This window comes from Danio aesculapii, chromosome 21, assembly GCF_903798145.1.
Source record: "Danio aesculapii chromosome 21, fDanAes4.1, whole genome shotgun sequence".
NCBI lineage: Eukaryota > Metazoa > Chordata > Actinopteri > Cypriniformes > Danionidae > Danio > Danio aesculapii.
The window spans coordinates 7,220,744-7,243,759 of NC_079455.1; the positions used below are offsets into that span (position 1 = coordinate 7,220,744).

General features: G+C 35.0%; 1 protein-coding gene across 1 annotated transcript in view; it reads left to right on the forward strand.

Annotated features, from left to right (window-relative positions):
• Window positions 1-23,016, forward strand: part of apbb3 (amyloid beta (A4) precursor protein-binding, family B, member 3) — a 48,599-nt gene that overhangs the window by 19,900 nt on the left and 5,683 nt on the right. Inside the window, exons 3-10 of the mRNA XM_056445719.1 lie at window positions 339-409; window positions 6,021-6,072; window positions 10,762-10,908; window positions 13,092-13,219; window positions 16,277-16,282; window positions 20,800-20,914; window positions 21,837-21,924; window positions 22,030-22,113. Of these exons, the coding sequence (XP_056301694.1) occupies window positions 339-409; window positions 6,021-6,072; window positions 10,762-10,908; window positions 13,092-13,219; window positions 16,277-16,282; window positions 20,800-20,914; window positions 21,837-21,924; window positions 22,030-22,113 (691 nt within the window). The remainder of the gene's footprint in view (window positions 1-338; window positions 410-6,020; window positions 6,073-10,761; window positions 10,909-13,091; window positions 13,220-16,276; window positions 16,283-20,799; window positions 20,915-21,836; window positions 21,925-22,029; window positions 22,114-23,016) is intronic.

Here is a 23,016-nt window from a genome sequence, read left to right on the forward strand (position 1 = left end):
TTTAAAAAGGGGAGAAGTTACTGTTTCAGTTAAGATTACGTCAATCATCGACTAAAAATGCACTTTACAACACTTCAGGGTGGTTTATAAGGACTTGCCTTGTGTCCTTGTAATTATAATCGCTTAAAATCACACTTAACAGGGTCTTTTGACATTTAAAATTAGCCACAGGTTTTCTATGAGGGTGGGTTTGGGGGTAATGGTAGTGGTAGGCTAAGGCCATATAATAAGCAGTTTTTACAGTATAAAATACATTACGGTATTGAGAGTCCTCTTACGCAAGTGTGTGTGTATGTGTGTGTGCTGTCTCATCTCATCTCCTCTCTTGATTTCTTCAGCTGGCAGCAGATGGCAGGAGGGAATCCAGAGGCGGACTGACTGAAAACCCACTGCCCTCTCTGAGCGAAAGGTGAGTGAATCACAGCTGTGCTGGCGGCTCTGCAGATCAGGAAACAGATGCTTCTCTCAAAGTTTATAACTCAAACTCTGTGAGGTGCGACATTATTTAAAAATGTTATCCTTTGAACATCAGAATTAGGATTACGGGTTATTATACAAAGAATTATGTCATCAAATAAAAAGAATTTAACAATATTAGATTAATTCTGATTTTAGGAATATTCCAAGTCGTTTTGTTTGATTGAAGAGTTGTTGTGGGGAAAAGACTGATTGGTATTCCACTTATTAAATTGTATTAAAAAAATATTGTTATTATTAGTTAATACAATGTATTATTTTAGTTTTAGTGTGTAAATATGAAGAGAATGAAGCCTTTATTTTATTTTTACTGAACATTTTGATTTTGAACAAAGCCCAAGATCCACTCAACAAATAAAAACAATAATACTGTGATAATAGGTCCAAAATCAGGATTGAAACATATCTAATATAGTCTCTATCATATTTAACCAAAACTATACAGTTTCTTTACTGGCACTATTTATTTTGGCTTAGGTAATAATGCCTAACTAATAATGCCCAGTAGATAGAGCCTCCAGGATAGACCAGCCGGAGTAGATGGTTCCAGCCATATTTTCAGGATTGTTTTTTTTGCACACTCTCAGAAATAAAGGTCAGTAAGGGCAGTTGAAAGGGCAGTACCTTTCAAAAGGTACAAGTTTATACCTGAAGGGTTCATAATTGTACCTACTTTTTAGGTAAATTTGGGTACTAATATGCCCCTTTAAGGTACCAATGTGGATTCTTTGGGTACAAATATACCCTTTTGAAAAGGTACTGCCCCAGTGACAACTCTTTATTTCTGAGAGTGCAGCAGTCAGAACAACTGACAGAATCCTTCTTTGGTTGATGGATGAGGAGAGTGATGGATCGTCCAGCATGAGATAAAGCAATGGGTCACATTGGATCTGAGTTTCCATTAGCTCTAATAGTACTGTAGGTCTCATACCTTGGACCAGAACAATGCAATTTGTTAGCCCCCCTGAATTATTAGCCTGTTTAACAGAGAGAAGATTTTTTCATCACATTTCTAAACATAATAGATTTAATAACTCATTTCTCATTTTATTTTATCTTTGCTATGATGACAGTAAATAATATTTTACAAGACACTTCTATACAGCTTAAAGTGTCATTTAAATGCTTAACTAGGTTAAACTAGGCAAGATAGGGTGATTAGGCAAGTTATTGTATAATGATGGTTTTGCTCTGTAGACTATCGAAAAAAAAAAAATAGCTTAAAGTAGCTAATATTTTTGACCTTAAAATGGGTTTCAAAAAAATTAAAAACTGCTTTTATTCTAGCCAAAATAAAACAAATAAGACTTTTTTCAGAAGAAAAAATATTATCAGTCATACTGTGAAAATTTTCTTGCTCTGTTAAACATCATTTGGGAAAAATTTAACTGTTTATACGTACCTTGTGTTACATTAGTGACAAAAAGGGTCCGATTTTCTTTTCATTTTAAGTAACAGGGGCAATGAAGCCTTTTTTTTAAAGTGCAGTAAGTATTTAAGAGTATTCCACAATAAACAGTATGATTTATTTGCATTTGTATGCTTGATACAAATGAAACGCTGGTACAGCATAGTGGCTAGACACACAAACAGGCCAAGCCAAGTTTTCCTTCTGGTGCTTTGGAGATGATGAAAAATCACCTTTTCTCTTGGTCTCCCATTTGTTTACCTCTCTGAGGAAGCCAGTAGACGTCTATTTGAATAAACACCTTCATTGAGCTCCACCTGGAGTCCTGTGAACAGATGTCTTCTCCACTGGCTGCCCGTGGTAATGACAAAATGACAAAAAATGACTCATATCTGCTTGTCAAGATTGACGTCACGCTCCAAACTCTCTATTAGATGCCAAAGCTGAACAGCAAATGCGACCAATATGCTCATATGTGCTATGTTGTAATACTACTGAAAATCATGATCGTGATGTTTATATCCATGCCTATTCTCAGATGATCAGACAGTGAATCATCTTTTATAAATGATTAAAATATTGGAATGCAGCACATCTATAGGGTTTAAAATCACTTTAAAGTTAGTATAAAAACAGAAATGGTCTTTTTGCCCCCATTGTAACATGCATCCGATTGAAATGATTTCTGAAATGGAAAAAAAAGTAGGATGGTGCTTGATTTTGTCCTTTGAGAACCAATTGGAATATTGGAGTGCTCTGCTAACAGAATGGAGGAACATTTGAATGTTGGATTGTACTTTGTTGTGGAAGATTTTAGTCCAGGGGAATCACAATTTACAGATGGAGTCATATCCTATTCGTTTGAACCACTGCCTCCCCTGAATGCAGGGCAGAAACAAGACATGCACTGATAGCCCCACCCTAAAAGACTAATAGCCCCGCCCTAAAGACATTCCATGTGACCGGAAGTGCAGTTATTTCAAGGGGGGAGGGTGGACTATGGTATTTGATTTAAGATTATGAAGGCAAAATTAATTTTTACAAAGCAATGAAGTGCACAGATCGTTTATAAGAAGCTTAACTATATACATATAAAAATGAGAAGAGTCCATTTTGATTTCATGCTGACTTTTATGTGTGATTTGATTAAAAAAGTGTTTATGAATGGCTATTGAGTTTTCTCAGTTTGAATAAATAGAAGCTTGGACCCAGAAAGATCTGAGCCTTTTCTATATATCACAACTTACCTAGCAGATTTCAGCCAGTCAGATGTGGTCTGAACCACCGTGGGACAGAAAAATAAACAAAACAGGCCATTTTACCTTTGGCTAACCTCCAAACGCTGATATCAGGCCATGAGGTCCCAGTCACACTAATGCCTGAACAAAAATGCACACTCACCGAGGGAATAGAGGATGCTGAGAAGAGATTCTCCGCTGTTTGTACTAGTGCTAAACATGGCTTTTGTCAGTGAAGGACGAAATACTGTACAGTCATTTAACAAGCTGGAATGTGACTTTAAGTGTCAGATTTGTCATTGACTGACTTTTTTAATGACTTTGTTTGGAGAGCTCTGATTGGCTGATGTTGTTTTTTGAGAACAGCTGCCAGGGAATGCAATTGCTTTCACTTGTTTTGTCAGCACCTTGAGGCAAAATAACAGGACAGAGGATGTAAATTCTGTATAGTCTTTGCTCCATTACGTTCTGTCTGCAGAGTACCTTATAATGTACTTTTTGGGTACTTGAGTGAAATAATATTGAACAATTTAATTTGACATTTATAATTCAGTTTGATTTTACATTTAAATTAGTGTGTGGTGCAATATTAGTGTTATTTATTTACTTATTTAAATAATAATTTTTTCCTGTGGCACAGACAATTCTTTAACAGTAATCATAACCAACTGGTTGACCTTTTATCCATAGGTTATCATTATTATTTAATTGCTTATTACTATTTATCAGAGTTGCATCAGTATATTATTTAATCCAAGATGTGGGCCAAAAATTTATTTTCAAGGAGTGCACCTTAAAGGCTTAAGGAAGTCTGTAGATTTTCTGAATAAATCTTAAACACTATCAATAACTGTGCTTCAGTTTATATATATTTTTTAAATTAAGTTTTAGTTGAAATTTTCAGTAGGTCAAAATATATACAATATACTATGAAATGTGCTCACTTTGAAAATGACAACGCATGTATTTATTTGCTGGTTACCCATCAAAATAAAAGCTTGCTGGAGTAATTTTTGAAAATGAGTCTGGACATTATTGCTTTATTATAGTAAAATAAAATATTCTAGTACAGTACAAGTATTGCTAAATACATTCCTTTTAGTCTTATTTAATAATCAGTTTTGCAGTATAATCAGTGTAATTATTCATATTTTAAAGCCACATATTCTATTATTGCTTTTCTGATTCAAAATTTTGTCTTCTCCTAATACAAACTGCCCAGTATTTTTCGATTGTAGTTAGATTAATTGTAGTTCTTTTATACTTTTAACATTTCTGCAATTTAAGAAAACACGTGCAATTACACCAGCAGATTAAGAAAAGAGGTGCGTTTGACATGAAGCATGGTTGCAGCCGCTGATCAATGAGAGTCTTTTCAACATACTACGATTTAGGAGATACTAATTCTGTTTTCAAATACTATTTAAGACAGATAGTATACGAATTGGGACGCAGCATATTGCTCAGTGAAGTTGTAGGTAATCTTTTGTTTGTCTACTTTAACATCCTGATTCCTGTGTCTTTAGTATTTATTAGCCAAAATAACTATAACATAAATAGCCGGGTCTGTCACGTTTTAGGGTCTCCTTGAAACATTTCCATTGTTGTTCCGAGTTATTTGAAAGTGTTTTGAGAAAATGCAGTGCGTTTTCGTAATTTGTGTCATGAAAAAATGCAGCGAGTTTTTTAAAAATGTGTTTGCGTTGTGAGGATCTGCAGTACATGTGCTGTCAAACAGATGAAGATCTTTTCTTAATTTGCTGGTGTTTTTTGTAATTGCACTAGAGTTGCACAGATTACAGATTATGGTACTATTGTAGTATCGTGATGCTATGGCTCCAAAATACTGGCAGTGCCACTGTAATTTGTAAACGGTAGTATCAACATTATTGGTCTGTCTACAATACATAATGTTGCATTTAGAAAAGTCACTAAATGCTCACACGTTTGTGCAACCAAAGACCATTGTATTTTAATAGTATGTGGAGCCTTCTAAGGTTGCAAAACTGTAGAATCCGCGCCTTTAGTGGTAGCCTATTGCATATTTTCTGATGCTTCAGTTCGAATCTGAATCATTTCATTTCTGCTTCTGTCAATATGATTTATTAGCTACAACATTTTGGATTACTTTGGATTCTTACCGAATAAGACTGAAGAAAAAAAACAAACATTAGATGAACAACCCAAAATAGCAACAGGAAACATAGAAACCATTTTTGATCACTTTATAAGGCCTAAGTTTGTTGGAAAAATGTTCTTTTGTAGCAAATTTCGTTTGGTATAATTTGTATGTTTTTTAATGTATTTTTTTGTTGGTACGAAGAATACATTTTAGGTAAAGAGACGTGCAAACATTATTGAAATACACTTTCATTAACAAGGGAATTATTAATTAAATTCAAGTAGGGCTATTATAACAAATAAATCTTTTCTTTCATATTTCATGGATTTGAGTTATGAATTACAGTATCGCAATACTACTTGGTATCACAATACTTCAGCTGGTATAGTATCGTGGCATGAATTAATAGTTTCAAAACAACCCTAAATTGCATGTGTTTTCTTAAATTGTGGCACGTAAACTCTCTCAGCCACCGTATTTTTAACCTCTAAACAATAAATTCTTTCATATAAAGGAAGTATGCAAAAAATCTATGCACAAAACTGAGTGTGATAATTATAGGAGCTGATTCTTTTACAGAACAAACTACCCCACTGGTCTGAATAGGCTTTTCTAGAGCAGAACTGAAGGTGCTTTCAGTGGAAACATAACCGAGCGTTCAGCATCTCAAGACTTCACTTACATTCCTGTTTGTTTGTTTTTTTCCTGCTGAAATGAGCCCAGTATTTAATTATGAGTCATTATCATAATGATGTGCTCTCTTGCTCTGCTGCAGGCCCTCCTGGCAGGAAGAATATTTCTGTGCCAACATGGATCCCGACTCGAAGGTAAACTCCTGCTGTGTGCTGCCCTAATACTGCTCAACATGTGCTATTTATTACAGTTTTCTCTGCTATTAGTCATTGCAGCCCACAAATATCACACCTATTTGTAGAACACATCCTGAGGGGATCCTGATCAGGTGTGCATTTCCAAAAAGCATTGTTTCTTTAGATAAATATGGTTGCAAGTTCAGTCCAACAGAGTGTTGTGTTTCCTAAATCATTCATAAACTATACATTAAAAATGTGAGATTAATTTAATGCGTGGACACATTATATTAACACAGTATGTGCACCTATAATGCGCTGACAGAAAGCAGGTTGATGTGTTTACATGCGGAGTGATAACTGTAACACATTGCATGTGCATTCAGAAAGTATTGACAGTGCTTCACCTTTTTCACATTTTTTATGTTACAGCCTCATTCCAAAAGGATTAAATTTATTTATTTCCTCAACATTCTACACACAATACCCCACAATAACAATGTGGAAAAAGATTTTTTGAAATTGTTGCAAATTTATTACAAATAAGAACCTGAAAAATCACATGGATACAAGTATTCACAGCCTTTGCTCAATACTTTGTTGATGCACCTTTGGCAGCAATTACAGCCTCAAGTTTTTTGAATATGATGCCACAAGCTTGGCACACCTGTCTTTGGAAATTTTTCTGTAACCTTCCTCAGCCTTGTGCCTCTGAGGTCTACAGACAATTCCTTTGTCTTCATGCTTGGTTTGTGCTTTGACATGCACTGTCAACCCTGAGACCTTATATAGACAGATGTATACCTTTTCAAATCATGTCCAATCACCTGAATTTACCACAGGTGAACTCCAATTAAGTTGCTGAAACATCTCAAGAATGATCAGTGGAAACAGAATGTACCTGAGCTCAATTTAGAGCTTCACAGCAAAGGCCTTAAATGCTTATGTAGATGTGATTTTTCAGGTTTTTTATTTTTAATAAATTTGTAACAATTTTAAAAACTCTTTTTTCACATTGTCATTATGGGGTATTGTGTGTAAATTTTTGAAGAAATAAATGAATTGATCCATATTGAAATAAGGCTGTAACATAAAAAAGTTAAGCGCTATGAAAACTTTCCGGATGCACTGTATTGAGCAAAAATCTAGCTGTAATGTATGTTCACGCTTATTATGCACTTTAAGTCCTGATTAACATGTTACAAGTGTCCTGCAGGTGGCGCAGCAAACTAACCTTGTGCAGCACTGCTGGAGAACATGCAATTTGGCATGTATTTGAAAACGTAACATTCTGTAGTGCATTTAGTTATTGTTTAAGGCCATTTGGCAATTTCGGTCATCATACAGTAGTCATCCTTCATATTTAATGAGGTATATTGTTGTTTGGGACACGCAGTGTTTCTGTGCATGTGTGTTGGTGGTGTGTAGCGGAAGGTGGGAGTGGAGGGCAATGACCTGGTAAAGTCTAGAAGGGATACAGCAGCAGATACTAAAGCATGTGCACATCATTCATTCATTCATTCATTCATTCATTCATTCATTCATTCATTCATTCATTCATTCATTCATCCATTTTCCTTGGGCTTAGTCCCTTATATATCGGAACAGCGGAATGAACCGGCAACTATTCCAGCATATTTTTTACACAGTGGATGCCCTTCCAGCTGCAACCCAGCACTGGGAAATACCCATACACTCTCGCATTCACACACATACTCTACAGCCAATTTAGTTAATCCAATTCACCTATACAGCATGCCTTTGGACTGTGGGGGAAACCTGAGCACCCAGAAACCAGAAACCCACGCAACACGTGGAGAAATTGCAAACTCTACACAGACAATGCCAACTGGGCCAGCCGGGACTCCAACCAGCGACCTTCTGGATGGGAGGTGACAGTGCTAACCACTGAGCCACCCCTATGTGCACATCAGTATAGCATAATTTTGTGGTATAATTACTATTGTTTACATTACTGTGAGGGGTATGTTTAGGGTTGGGTTAGAGCTAGCTGTTAATAAACCACAATGTAATAGGTAATTTAACCCTTAATCGGCCCATGGGGTCAGAGTGACCCTGATCGAATTTTCCTAATTTTTTTATGTTTACTTCATCTCAGGGGCATGACATCCTGTCTGCTTTCAATTCTGAAAACACACAAAAAGCTGTATTGATTTGTTTGTTCTACAGATTTGTTAAAAATGTATATACAGTTGAAGTCAGAATTAATAGCCTCCCTTTGAATTTATTTCTCTTTTTTTTATATTTTCCAAATTATATTTAACAGAGCAAGGAAATTTTCACAGTATGTCTGATAATATTTTTTCCTCTGGTGAAAGTCTTATTTGTTTTATTTCGGCTAGAATGAAAGCAGTTTTAAATTTTTTAAAAGCCCTTTTAAGGTCAAAATTATTAGCCCCTTAAAGCTATATATGTTTTTTCAATAGTCTACAGAAGAAATCATTGTTATACAATAACTTTCCTGATTACCCTAACCTAATTAACCTAGTTAAGCCTGTAAAATGTCACTTTAAGCTGTATAGAAGTGTCTTGAAAAATATCTAGTTAAATATTATTTACTGTCATCATGGCAAAGATAAAATAAATCAGTGATTAGAAATGAGTTATTAAAACTTTTATGTTGAGAAATGTGTTGAAAAAATCTTCTCTCTGTTAAACAGAATTTTTGGGGGAGGGGAGGGGATAAACGGTGGGCTAATTTTAGGGGGGCTAATAATTCTGGCTTCAACTGTATAGTTTACTACATAAAATGAAAATTTTCTTATGTAATTGCTCTGTAAATGTCTGGAAACCTGAATGTGATTTTTCATGGGCCAATTAAGGGTTAATAAATGTTACAAATTATAAACTTTCCATCCAGAGATGTACCCCTTTTAGCAACAACCCAATGACCTCTGGAAAACACAGGAGATGCAGTTTTAAGACTGCTTTATTGAGTCTGTGTAAAATGATACAAGGCAAGGTCATGGATACAGTATATTCTCTGTACAAAACATTCTGACTTCCATCAGTCACCAGACAGAAGGTAAACAGATGCTTGCTGGTATGATTCCCGGTAGGAGTGAACCATCTTGATGAGTTTTAGGAAGACACTTAACCCCTGGATGCTTCAGTGAGTTTGTCTTTTTAATAGGAGTATTGAGAGTCATATTTGATTAAAGCTGAAGAAATAAACTGAGAGAAACCAACGACTGATAATGTAAAACATAAAAAATCAATACTGTCCTCAATGTCAGTAAAAACTTAATGTCAAATGTATGAAACAGCCTTTTCTGAGTAGAGTAATAATAATGTTAAGGATTTATGATAGTGTAATCTTAGCATTTTAGAATATATAGAGAATTTTAGCTTCTATAATTGCACGTACATCTCAAGAACAACTTATAAGAAATGTAGAATTTTTAAGAAACTGAATCCATTGTTAATGTAAAATATTGCTAAATACTCAAACGTGAACTTAATTGTTAATTGTTGTTTAACTTAATATTAAATATTTTAAACCCCTAACAGACCTAACAGAGTTTAAATTTACCATAATTTCGTGCTTTAGCTCTAGATGCTAACCTTAACCATGTCATGTCCAAAACAGAATTCTATGTATTTTCATCATATTTCTGTTTTTAAAAAGCAATTGAGGAATTCAGTGAAATATCACAATAACAGCAGTGACAAATCATTAATCTGCTGTGGTGTATCTGAAATGTTTTGCTCAAATGAATGAGAGAAAAATAATGACATGCCTCAATGCATCAATTGGAGAAATACTTTTGGAGAAGTGCCTTTTGTAACAAAGCTGACCAGAACAAAGGAGCAAACATGATTTTTTATTACTGATTACAGATAATACAGAAAATTGATGTTTCATGCAAATATTTATTTAATTTAGTTGAGTAAACAAACAAAAGTTTGAAAATTAGACTTCACTATTTCATGATAGTTGAAGCTCAATGTAAGATTCAGAAGGCAGAGACAGTCTAAATAGGTATAATCCGAGTCTTTAAGTTAATATTTTCTAGACAAAATGTCTCTAAATACACATACAAACATGATATCTTAAAGATAACTTGATATTATCTTGTTATTAGAACTGTTGAACTTGTTGTTATTTAAAACATTATTAATTATTATTTTTTAATATCATTAATTAATAATAAAATATGTTTTTTAATAATATTTTTTTTAATTTTAGAAGGTTTATCATAGCTTATAATTTGACTTCATTCCATCGTTATGGCTTTAAAAACAATTCTTGTAATTTTCACTTTGTTCCATTTGATTATGTGACTTCTTGTCTAATTTTGGACTTTAAATGTCACATTAAGATTTTATTGTTTGTATTTGTGAGTTATGTCTATGTCTCACAATTGTGACTTTATTTTATTACTACATATCTCGCAGTCTGAGCTTTCTAATTCACAATTGTGACCAAAATCACAGTAGGAATTTCATTACAATTGTTATGTCACTTTTTGTAATTATGCAACCAGATTTGGCACTTTTCACAATTATAATAATTTTTTTTTAATTGCAACTATATCTCACTGCTGATGTTCACTCTTTATGCAACTTCTTGTACATGTTTGTATATGAATCAATATTGACTATTCCTCCTTGTGAATTAATGTCTCACAATCCTGACTTTAAAGCATGAGTACATTTAGGAGAATCTCTCCATTTGTCTTTCAGTGTTTTGCTGTGCGCTCGCTGGGCTGGGTTGAGATCCCTGAGGAGGAACTGACCCCGGGCAAGAGCAGTCTGGCAGTTAACAACTGCATCCAGCAGCTGTCCCACAGTAAAGCAGAGGGCCGGGACGCGGTGGGCGCCTGGGGAGAGGTGAGGACAGCCTGCGCTCATACACGTGACTCATAATAGATGAGATGTGCTTAGCTAGGACCCACCCAATGCCCTTGGAGGTCCGTAGAATACATTCAGACTAGTATAACAGCAATGCATGCTAACACTGTAGTGGCACAAAGCAATTATGATATAGACATTCTGCTGTGTTAGCAGTTTATATTTAGGATTGTGACACATTGCACATTAAAGTTCATATTACAAAAATATCTGTGGAAACTGTGCCTCAGATCTTTTGAGTAAACTAACAATTTGTTTTAAGTTAGCTTAAGTTAATTTTATTATGTCGTACAACAAGATGTTTGTGATTAATGTGGTGAATTAGTTATCCAAAACGATGTTATTAATTACCCACATGTTGTTTTAAACCCCTTAGATCTTTGTTTATCTTCTGCACACAAGATATTGTAAGAGATTACAGTTTTTTACAATTGCTTTGCTACAAATTTGGCAACCCTGATGTCAATTTTCAAAACTCTAGACCCAAAACTCTAAATAGTTACTACTTTTACCACAGGCTCTTCGGTGTTTAAACATCTGCCTGCTGCGTTCATTCCTTTTAAGAAGTGTTGCATTTGCAGGAACATTGGTTCATATAATCCATTTATCATACAAATACTACAGGAACATTACTTTTATTCTCCAGCACACAAGATACACTTCATTTCAATCAACAATCATTATGCAAGAAACATCTCATGGATGCATTTGGGACACATCCTCAGTGATGTATCCTGGGATCATTGGGTGTTTCGGGTCTCTCAATATCATTGCTGAGATCAAAATATTTCAAATCCCGACTTGTGTCCCAGTAGCAGTCCATGGATCCGCCCTCTTAATCCACAGCCACCTTGTGGCCTTCTTTATATATATATATATATATATATATATATATATATATATATATATATATATATATATATATATATATATATATATACACAGTTGAAGTCAGAATTATTAGCCCCCCTTTGATTTTTTTTTTTCTTTTTTAAGTAGTTCCTAAATGTTGTTTAACAGAACAAAGAAATGTTCACAGTATGTCTGATAATATATTTTCTTCTGGAGAAAGTCTTATTTGTTTTATTTCAGCTAGAATAAAAGCAATTTTTTTTATTTTTTATGAACCATTTTAAGGTCAAAATTATTGGCCCCTTTAAGCAAATCTTTTTTCCGATAGTCTACAGAATGAACAATCGTTTTACAATAACTTGCCTAATTACCCTAACCTGCCTAGTTAATCTAATTAACCTAGTTAAGCCTTTAAATGTCACTTTAAGCTGTATAGAAGTGTCTTGAAAAATATCTAGTCAAAAATTATTTACTGTCATCATGGCAAAGATAATAGAAATCAGTTATTAGAGATGAGTTATTAAAACTATTGTGTTTAGAAATGTGTTGAAAAAATCTGTCTGTTAAACAGAAATTAGGGAAAAAATAAACAGGTGGGCTAATAATTTAGAGGGGCTAATAATTCTGACTTCAATAGTACATTGTAAAAAAATCTGTTAATTAACAGTTTCCGTATTTTGTGATTCACAAGTGTTTATTTCCTGGTGAAATGCATTATGGGACCTTGATCTCTACTCTGTTGACTTCTAATGTTGAAAATTCAACTCTTCAGTTTAACAAAGTGTTTCTTTTTTACAATTTAGTAGTTTGAAATAATATAATGTATAAGAAATAATATATAGAGAAATAAGTCTGTAAAATAACAGAAAATGTACTAGCAGCTTATTACAATGTTTTTATACCATATACAACACCAACTCAGACAATATATTAAAATTAAAATACTATAAAAAATGGGAATAAACATTGCTTTTTTGAACTTCTCAAAGTTAAAAGTTGTTGGATGAATGATCAAGGTCCCATAACACAATTCAGAAGAAGAAATAAATGGGGAAAAAGTACAAGCATGAGTCACAAAATACGGAAAACTGCTAATTTAAGGATATTTTTACAGTGAATACTCTATATGCCTGCGCATGGCTTCTTCTGTTTGAAACAAATAATACATCAACACTCTTGTGAATATTTACCCTGTGCTGACTCTGAGACGAAGTCTCAGGTTAGCGCAGATAGCCTAGCTCTCACAGAAGGTCATGGTGACTTCTCAAGGTGTGTGTGTGTGTGTGTGTGTGTGTGTTGTGTGTGTTTAGGGTCAGGATATGATGATGGTCCTCAAAAAGGACACTCTCAGCCTAATGGACCCTGTGGACCAAAGCCTCATCCACTGTCAGCCCATAATCAACATTCGTGTATGGGGAGTGGGCTGCAACAATGGCAGGTAGACTAACCTTTGTTGTTATTTTTGAGCCTAAATGTTTTATGTCGGCTTCAGTGCTGCCACACATAGATTAAATTAGTATTTCTCCAGAGACACCAAGGACTACAAGTGAACAGAAAACATATGAGCTTGTTAAATGATAAAAGGCCATTCAGCACTTCAGTTCAGTCATATTTCCTCACATTCAGCGACTAGCAGTGAATGGTCTTTGACAACAGAGAGCTTTTTAAATTTGCGGCTGAAGTGAAACTCAGTATAGCTGTTATAAGTTGAGTTGTGGTTTTCCAGTTAAATAAAGAGCCACTGATGATGAGTATTGTCTCTAATAAGAAATGTTTTGCTCAAATGTGTCGTTTTGTTATTCGATTTGTGTGTTGCTGTAAGCTGTTACTGGCTTTAAAGCTGACTGCTGGGTAGAGTAGCTCCTTTTGTGAAAAAGAAGTGCACCTAAATGTATTAATTTGAGCACACATAGTGTACTTCAAATCTTATTTTCAAAACTATATGTTTTAAATTATATTGTTATAATATGTTTTATTCATGTTGAATTAGTGGTTCTATCTTAAAATGCATTTGATCATTTTTTAGCAATCTTTTGTCATACATTTTGTTGACTGAAAGACATGACATATAAATTATATTATAAATGGCATGCTGAAAGTATTCATAGCGCTTCACTTTTTCCACATTTTTTATGTTACAGTCTTATTCCAAAATGGATTAAATCAATTTATTTCCTCAAAATTCTACACACAATACCCCATAATGACAATGTAATAAAAGTATTAACAGCCTTTACTCAATACTTTGTTGATGCACCTTTGGCAGCAATTACAGCCTCAAGTCTTTTTGAATATGATGCCACAAGCTTGGCACACCTGTCTTTGGGAATTTTTGCCCATTCCTCTTTGCAGTACCTCTGCTGTTCTATGAGATTGGATGGGAAGCGACGATGTACAGCCATTTTTAAATCTCTCCAGAGATGTTCAATAGGATTTAGGTCTGGGCTCTGGCTAGGCCACTTAAGGACATTTACTGAGTTGTTGTGAAGCCACTCCATTGATATTTTGGTGGTGTGCTTTGGGTTATTGTCCTGCTGGAAGATGAACCGTCACCCCAGTCTGAGGTCAAGAGCACTCTAAAGTAGGTTTTCATTCAGGATGTCTCTGTACATTGCTGCTCTCATCTTTCCCTCTATCCTGACTAGTCTTCCAGTTCCTGCTGCTGAAAAACATCCCTACAGCATGATGCTGCCACCACCATGCTTCACTGAAGGGATGGTATTAGCCTGGTGATGAGTGGTGCCTGGTTTTCTCCAAACATGATGCCTGGCATTTACTCCAAAGAGTTCAATTTTAATCTCATACGACCAAAGAGTTTGGTTTCTTATGGTCTGAGAGTCCTTTAGATGCCTTTTGACAAATTCCAGGTTGGGAGTGGCTTCCATTGCCATTCTACCATACAGGCCTGATTGGTGGATTGCTGCACAGATGGCTGTCCCTCTGTAAGGTTCTCCTCTCTCCACAGAAGAACGCTGAAGTTCAGACAGAGTGACCATCGGGTTATTGATCTCCTCCCTGACTAAAGCCCTTCTCCCCGATCACTCAGCTTAGATGGCCGGTCAGCTCAAGGAAGAGTCCTGGTGGTTCCAAACATCTTCCACTTACAGATAATGGAGGCCACTGTGCTCATTGGAACTTTCCGAGCAGCAGAAATTTTCCTGTAAACTTCCCCAACCTTGTGCCTCGAGACAATCCTGTCTCGGAGGTCTACAGACAATTCCTTTCTTGCTTTGTGCCTTGACATGCGCTGTCAACCCTGGGACCTTATATAGACAGGTGTATGCCTTTTCAAATCATGTCCAATCAACTGAATTTACCACAGCTGAACTCCAATTAAGCTGCTGAAACATCTCAGGAGAGATCAGTGGAAACAGAATGTACCTGAGCTCAATTAAGAGCTTCACGGCAAAGGCTGTGAATACTTCTGTGCATGTGATTTTTCAGGCTTTATATTTTTAATTAATTTGCAACAATTTCAAAAATTCTGTTTTCACATTGTCATTATGGGGTATTGTGTGTAGAATTTTGAGGAAATAAATGATTTAATTCATTTTGGAATAAGACTGTAACAAAAAAAAAAAATGTGGGAAAAGTGAAGTGCTATAAATACTTTCCGGATGCACTGTATGATTAAAATTTAGCCAGTAGATATAGTAGTATGTAGATGACAGTGGTAATTATGAAATTATGCATACAAATGTAAATCTTACTTGGGGTTAGGTCCTACTCAAGTGGGTCAAAAGCACTGTAAAGTCGTATTAAGTTTAATATAAATATGAACTATAATAATTTTTGTTTCATTTTAATTAAATTTGAACATTACATTCAGCTTCCATCCACAGTTGAAGTCAGAATTAACTGAACCAGAATTCTTTTTGAAATATTCCCCAAATGATGTTTAACAGAGCAAGGAATTTTTCACAGTATGTCTGATAATATTTTTTCTTCTGAAAAAAAGTCTTATTTGTTTTATTTCGGCTAGCAGTTTTAAATGTTTTAAAAACCATTTTAAGGTCAAAATTAATAACTATATATTTATTCGATAGTCTACAGAACAAACTATCATTATAGAATAACTTGCTTAATTACCCTAACCTGCCTAGTTAACCTAATTAACCTAGTTAAGCCTTTAAATGTCATTTTAAGCTGTATAGAAGTGTCTTGAAAAATATCTAGTAAAAATAAGTAATAAAAATAAATAGTAATAAAATAAATCAGTTATTAGAAATAAGAAAACTATTATGTTTAGGAATGTGTTGAAAAGATCTTCTCTCCGTTAAACAGAAATTGGGGAAAAAATAAATTGGGCGGGGGGGCTAATAATTTTGACTTTAACTGTATATTTGTTCTACTCCACATTTCTTCTGTAATGAACACTCCATGTGCACTTTTTTTTACAAAAGTCTTTCTGAAATCTCGCTTCTTTCGCGTTATTTTTACAATAATTAACCTTTGTTTTCTTTTTCTTTTTTAAAACCACCACTCGTGAAAACAGAGACAGGTAATAACTGCACCTTTTTTCTTTTTTCAATTAGAGCTAGAACAAACATGTTTCGTGATGTCTGGGTTCCATTGTGCTCCATTATGTAGTTTTCCTTAGCAGCCATGTTTACTTTCACTTTGCTACTGTCATTTCAAAATGTGTATTTTGTAATTAATGTCTAAAGGGAATCATTAAAATAAAGGGTAACCCTGCTGTGCTCTGCATGTCATTAGAAACACTTGTTGTTGTTCAAACAAACAATGAATGCAGAAAAATCTGCCATGATGGACAATCAGAGCTGCAGTAGCTATAAAATTTCGGACCTGTTTGTAACAGGTATAAATGAGATTTATAAAATGCAAAGTTTGATCTTGTCCATTTTCTTGTTTTTGGGATGTGTTTATGCTTTGAATGTTTTTGGGGTTAATTTTGCATTTATGTTATTAAAGGTGCAGTAGGTGATTGTCTTCAGTAACATCTTTTGTTGTGCTGGTCTCTTCACATTCCATTAGTAATGATTAAAGTAAATGATATAAATGTATTTATATGTACTATTTTTAAATTCTAGGTAAGGCATAAAACTAAAAAATGTTCATCCAAATAAAAATTGTCGGGCATAATTCCCATAATTCTGATTAGTAGCCCAAACTTTCCATCAACAAATGTAGATTCGTACATCTGCGCATCCCTGTTCACGCAGATCCACTGTTTGAGCATGCACAAGGATTCACTTGCACATGAGAGACAGTGACTGCAGTAAAAAACAAATGCTAAATCTAAGGCCCAATCCCAATTCTACCTTTGAACCCATACCCCTTCCCCTTCCCCTTGGCCCTTAAAACCGAGTGTGAAGGGGAAGGGCTTCAAAATTTACCCCTAAGAATTGGGACAGCACTACAGCACCTGCACACGTCATCATATGTCATCGCGACCTCATGCTTTATATGAGATCCGGGTGCAACTATGGCTGGTGTATTCTGGGAAATTTTATTACTCCTTATTTTCGAGTGTGGTCCTGAAAAATCTTAATTCGAAGTGCTATTCACCCCTTCCCCTTAGCCCTACGCCTTCAAGCTAAAGAGAATTGGGACACCACTACCCCTTCACGGGAACGCGCAAAACGATGGGTAGTGGTAAGGGGAAGGGCTAAGGGGTAGAATTGGGATTGGGCCTAAATGTTTTAAAAACCTGAATGAATATTGGAGTTAATTTTGTACGCTGTAGGAAGGATGACGCCAGGGCTGAAGTATTTCTTTTAGACAGGGAATGTTATGCTTTAAAACGAATTTAGTCACGCAAAGCTGATGTAGATTGTGTTGATTTACGAATGGACTATATGCAAGGAAGTGTTGTTCAGCCAATGAAATTTTCCGATTTCACGAAATATTGATGTGACTATTTTCAATTTCATAAGAGACCTTTTAAAGCATCGATAGATTTTTATTTAGTTTAACAACAAACATAAGTAAATAGCGCTATTCTACTTAACCTGCTTTACTGAGGTAAAGTTAGTTTTATATTCACATTGGTTGATTTTTAAACAAAGACAACATGTGACGTGCTCCCTATATTGTTTTCCATGCTACTTTAAATATTCGGACTGAAATAGCATGTAAGTATGACTTAGTAATAAGTGTAATTCCTGTACCCCAAGCACTAAGCATAGTCGCTTTAGGGCAGTGCATGAGAGAGTGAGACCAGCGATCCTTGCATGCATGAAATTTTGCACATTATGACAAGTTTTGATTGCTACACAGCTGAAAATGTTTTTGTTTAAGCTTTTTACAGCTCTATTCTTAGAGGAGCTGTTCACTACTGAGGCCTACTGAATCATCATGATAGATAGATAGATAGAAAGATAGATAGATAGATAGATAGATAGATAGATAGATAGATAGATAGATAGATAGATAGATAGATAGATAGATAGATAGATAGATAGATAGATAGATAGATAGATAGATAGATAGATAGATAGATAGATAGATAGAATACAGTTTTTCATTTAGAATTGTAGTATTATAAAGTACTGTAAAGTTTTCTAACTGGTGAATGACATGATCTAGTGCATGGGTTTCAAACTCGATTCCTGGAGGGCCACAGCTCTGCAGTTTTGCTCCAACCCTAATCAAACACAGCTGATCCAACTAATCAAACACAGCTGATCCAACTAATCAAGAATTAGATCAGCTGTGATTAGATTTGGAACAAAACTGTGCAGAGTTGTGGCCCTCCAGGAATCGAGTTCTGTTCTATTGTCATCTTTAAGGCGCGCGTTCGTGATTTCAGGAGGCATAGCTTTTGACAGCACAGGAAGGGCTGTTTTCAAAGCTATTATGCTAATGGTTAGCATTTTGGCAGATCACCTACTACATCTTTAATGCATTACATTGAATGTAAGTTATAAGTAATCAGATTACTTTTTCTAGTAACTAATAAAGTAACACATTACTTCTTTACCATGAAAATATAGTTGTTGTTTTTTAGGTCGGTTCACTGTGTTTTTATATAAAATTAAGGGTTTGTTTAAGAATTGTGGTTATATTATGAAAACACTGTTTTACTAGAATATTGTAGTCTCAACAATATATTATTTTAAATTTTGAACATTGAAAGTTACAGTATTTCTAAAAAAATTTTAAAAATTTATTCGAAAATGTAAAAACTGTTGTTTAATTTTGATCTCTGTAATTGTGGAACCCTGCGCTCTTTCATAACTGACAGCTCTGAGGACTGGTACAATGACTCTGTTTTCACACAATGCCTGTTTCCATCTCTCTCTTCTTACTAACCAGACAAACTCATTGGTTATTCCTTTGACTTGCATGTTTTTCCTCAGTAATTGAGCGTAAACAAGCGCTGGGTTTCTACAGCATCAGTATGCTGTGTGAGCTTGAGCCATGCGCTGTATGAAGCACCACTGCTCTATATTTCTCCAATGTAATATTCATGAATCAAGTATTCTCTTTGATGGAGACAGCATGCAGCATTAGTTAGTTGCTGAAGAATCAAGGCCCCCACCGCTGCATTGCATCGCAGAATCATACTGCTCAGAAATGCAGATCGATCTGTATTTATAGAACACAGACATCCGATAGCGGCACGCACCGTCAGACGAGAGAGACTTTCAGGTTCATGCGAAAAGATATAGTAAAGAATAAGTTAAGTTGAGAAATTAGATGTGGTTTAGTATTACCCAGTAATACCCAGCTGGTCGATGATATTTCCGGCTTGCTGTGGTTTTTGTCCTATTTTTATTTGAGCGTTTTACTGCTCTATTCTTAGAAGGGCTGTTGACTAGTCAGATGGATGGATAGGATTTAAATTTTATTAATATATTGATGTTTATCATATCAATTACTCATGACTTATTCAGATTTATGTCAAACATACTTTTCAGAAATGATTCATTTAATTCATAAAATGACAGTAAAATAGATGTATATTTATATAATGTTAGAAATTATTTATATTTCAAATAATAAATCTTTGTTCAGAAAACAAATCAGGGCGAAAATATCTGTTTTCATAGAAATAATAAGCAGCACAACCATTGATAATACTTGATAATGTTGAGTATTGCTAATACTCAACATTATTAATATTAACTGTAATTCTGCATATTAGATTGGTTTCTTATGGATCGTGTGGCACTGAAGTCTTAATATGTATTATGTTAAAAGGTAGAAAAAAGCTCTTAAAGGGACAGTTCACCTAAAAATTTAAATGTGCTGTTAATTTATTGATGCTCAGGTCATCTAAGATCTAGGTGTATTATATTTTGCTTATGTTTAATGAAACACTAAATGATTTTAACTGAAAATTGTCTTGAAAATCAGTGCAAGAAACTGAACAACGTTTAAACTTTATAAGACTTTAAAGTGCGACGTGGTGGCGCAGTGGGTAGCGCTGTCGACTCACAGCAAGAAGGTCGCTGATTCGAGTCTTGGCTGGGTCCGTTGGCATTTCTGTGTGGAGTTTGCATGATCTCCCTGTGTTCGCCTGGGTTTTATATCTGTAGTGTATGTGTGTGTGTGTGTGAATGAGAGTGTATGGGTGTTTCCCAGTGATGGGTTGCAGCTGGAAGGGCATCCACTGCCTAAAACTTATGCTTGTTAAGGCTGTGAATTAAAGGTAATAATCTTGTATTATTGTAAAGAAGTTTTTTTACACAGACTGGTCATTGTGCTTCACAAGGCCTCAATACTGTATACCGTTCAGGAGCTTGTTATACACCTATATGCGGGTTTTGCCTCTTAAAGTGACTAAAGAAAATCTTCAATGCTTTAGTGAAGAAAACAGAAAAAGGGTAACTTAATGGATGGCCTGAGTGTGAGTAAATTAACAACAATGTAATATTTTTGGGTGAACTGTGCCTTTTAACATATTGTTCATGGCCATAATGGCATTATTGAAAATATATATATTTTTTAATTTGTCTGTTTAAATGTGGACATTAGAATCTTTCAGATTGTAAGAAAAACCATTAAAGTTTCTGAGATGAGTATTTACTTCTGTCTCCTGGGCCTCTATAGGGACTTTGCCTTTGTGGCAAGTGATAAAGACACCTGTATGCTCAAGTGCCACGTGTTCCGCTGCAACGCTCCAGCCAAGACTATTGCATCTGCCCTGCATGAGATGTGCTCAAAGGTAAGATCAAACAGTCCTATCACACCTGATGCCATAGTAAAGGAGTATAGTTCACCCCAAAATGACAATTCTGCTTATCCAAATATCTATGGGTTAGTTTTTTCTGTTGAACACAAAAGAAGATATTTTAACAGACAGTTGACAGCAGCCATTGATTTCCATAGTATTTGTTTCCTACAATGGAAGTCAATGGCTATCAGCTCTCTGGTTGCAAATGTTCATCAAAATATCTTCTTTTCTGTTCAACAGAATAAAGAAACTCTTACAGGTTGAGTATATTTTAATTTTTGGGTCAACTTTCAATCGAAAGGTTCTGTTGACTTGGAAAAACTACTCAGGCACCATTTTAACAGCAGACAAATAAAACCAAAGTGTTTGTTTAATCTTGAAGTTTGGTGACTTCTTAAATGACCCCAACATTAGACAAAATTGATCATTTTTATATTTTCATTCATAAAGTCTGTACACTTTTAGAGTACAATGGTTATACTTCGGGCCAATTTTGACCCACCAGTTATAACAGCATTTCATGCACACACACAATAAGAATCTGCTGCTTTAACTTTTATGAATATCGTCTTGCTTAAAACCTTTTACACTCATGCAAGTTTTTTAGCATTAGAAAGTATAGCCTTTACTTAATCAAAAACGAGTGTTGCCCTCCATTTAAACATTGATGAAATACTCCACAATGATTAGGGAACACCTACACATTCACAGATGAGCTTGTTTCTTCGTGCAAAATATATTTGTAGGATTAGTGAAGGCATCATTTTTGACCCAAACAGTGTATACAGAATTCAGAAACAACAGGACGGTTAAGAATTAGCAAAATCAAAGTGTTGTGGTCATAAATCTACATATTTCAAAGACCCCACTGTTCATTAGTCTATTCTTGATTGTGATTGGTGTGTTTGCTCAGATCATGGCAGAGAAGGCAGCTCTGCAGCCCTCTATGGCCCGTTCTCTCACCATGGAGAGCATCTCTCCAGAGGATTTGCCCCGTCAAGGTATGACACCTGCCATCTTTTTTTAAGCTTCTCATAAACATGAATGTCAGGTTGATTGTACTCGATTGTAATGTTTCATGAGACTGTTTGACATGTGCTTTCCAGTTGACTTTTTGGAAGCAGTGAGGCAAAGAGTGCAGAAGTTTGAGGTGGAGTATATTGGAAACCTGCCAGTATCCAGAGCGATGGGTGAGTAGGATTTGGGCCAATCAGAAATCTAGAGTAATAAACCTCTTTAACACTCACTGTGTGAATATAGTGCTCAGCATAAATGAGTACACTCCTCATAGAGCTCTCTTTTAAATTAATGCTGTCTATGAGATGTTGTACAGTAATATAATTGTGTATGTACATTAGATTAGTCCGTACCAAAGCCAAAACTATATATAATTCTGGGGCATTGCTAGGGTCAAAAGGGATAAGGGACTTAGTCCCAAATATGTCCCCCCCCCCTCCAACAAAAAAAAGTTCTAATTCACCCCGCTGAACTCCCCCTGCAATGGATTTGCAAGGCAGTTACATTATTTTAGAAATGATTAATGGATAATATTGCATTTATTGACTTTTAAACAGTGTATAAACAATATATTTACACCTTTATATGTTCTTTGTGCTTTTTATCTGGCATTTCAATTGCATTTCTCATTTCTCATATGATTTATTTTATAGTGTGAGTTGTTAGCCAATGTGATACAAGCTACAAACATGTTCATTTGGACAGAGTGATCAACTGAGGTGTAGTGTTGTCAAGAATGTTGTCTGGAATTTCTAAATTCAATACCTTGCAAAATATTGACATTAAATTGGCTACTATTTTTGATATAATAAAAATAGTAGCAAAAATAGTACAAAAAACCCCCAATAAAAATAAAGATCTACTGTATATGCTAGAAATATGTCTCAACATATTCTCAACATAGGGGGATGTGGGCATTGTGGCACTTTCAATACATTATTACGTATATGTCTCACAAAAGTAGTAGAACATTCCGGGAAATCCCTAATATGGATGAAGGCATCCAGCTATTGCTGTGACCTTTTACACGACTATGGCAATAAATGGTCTATGTGTATTCTTCCAGCCATCTTAGG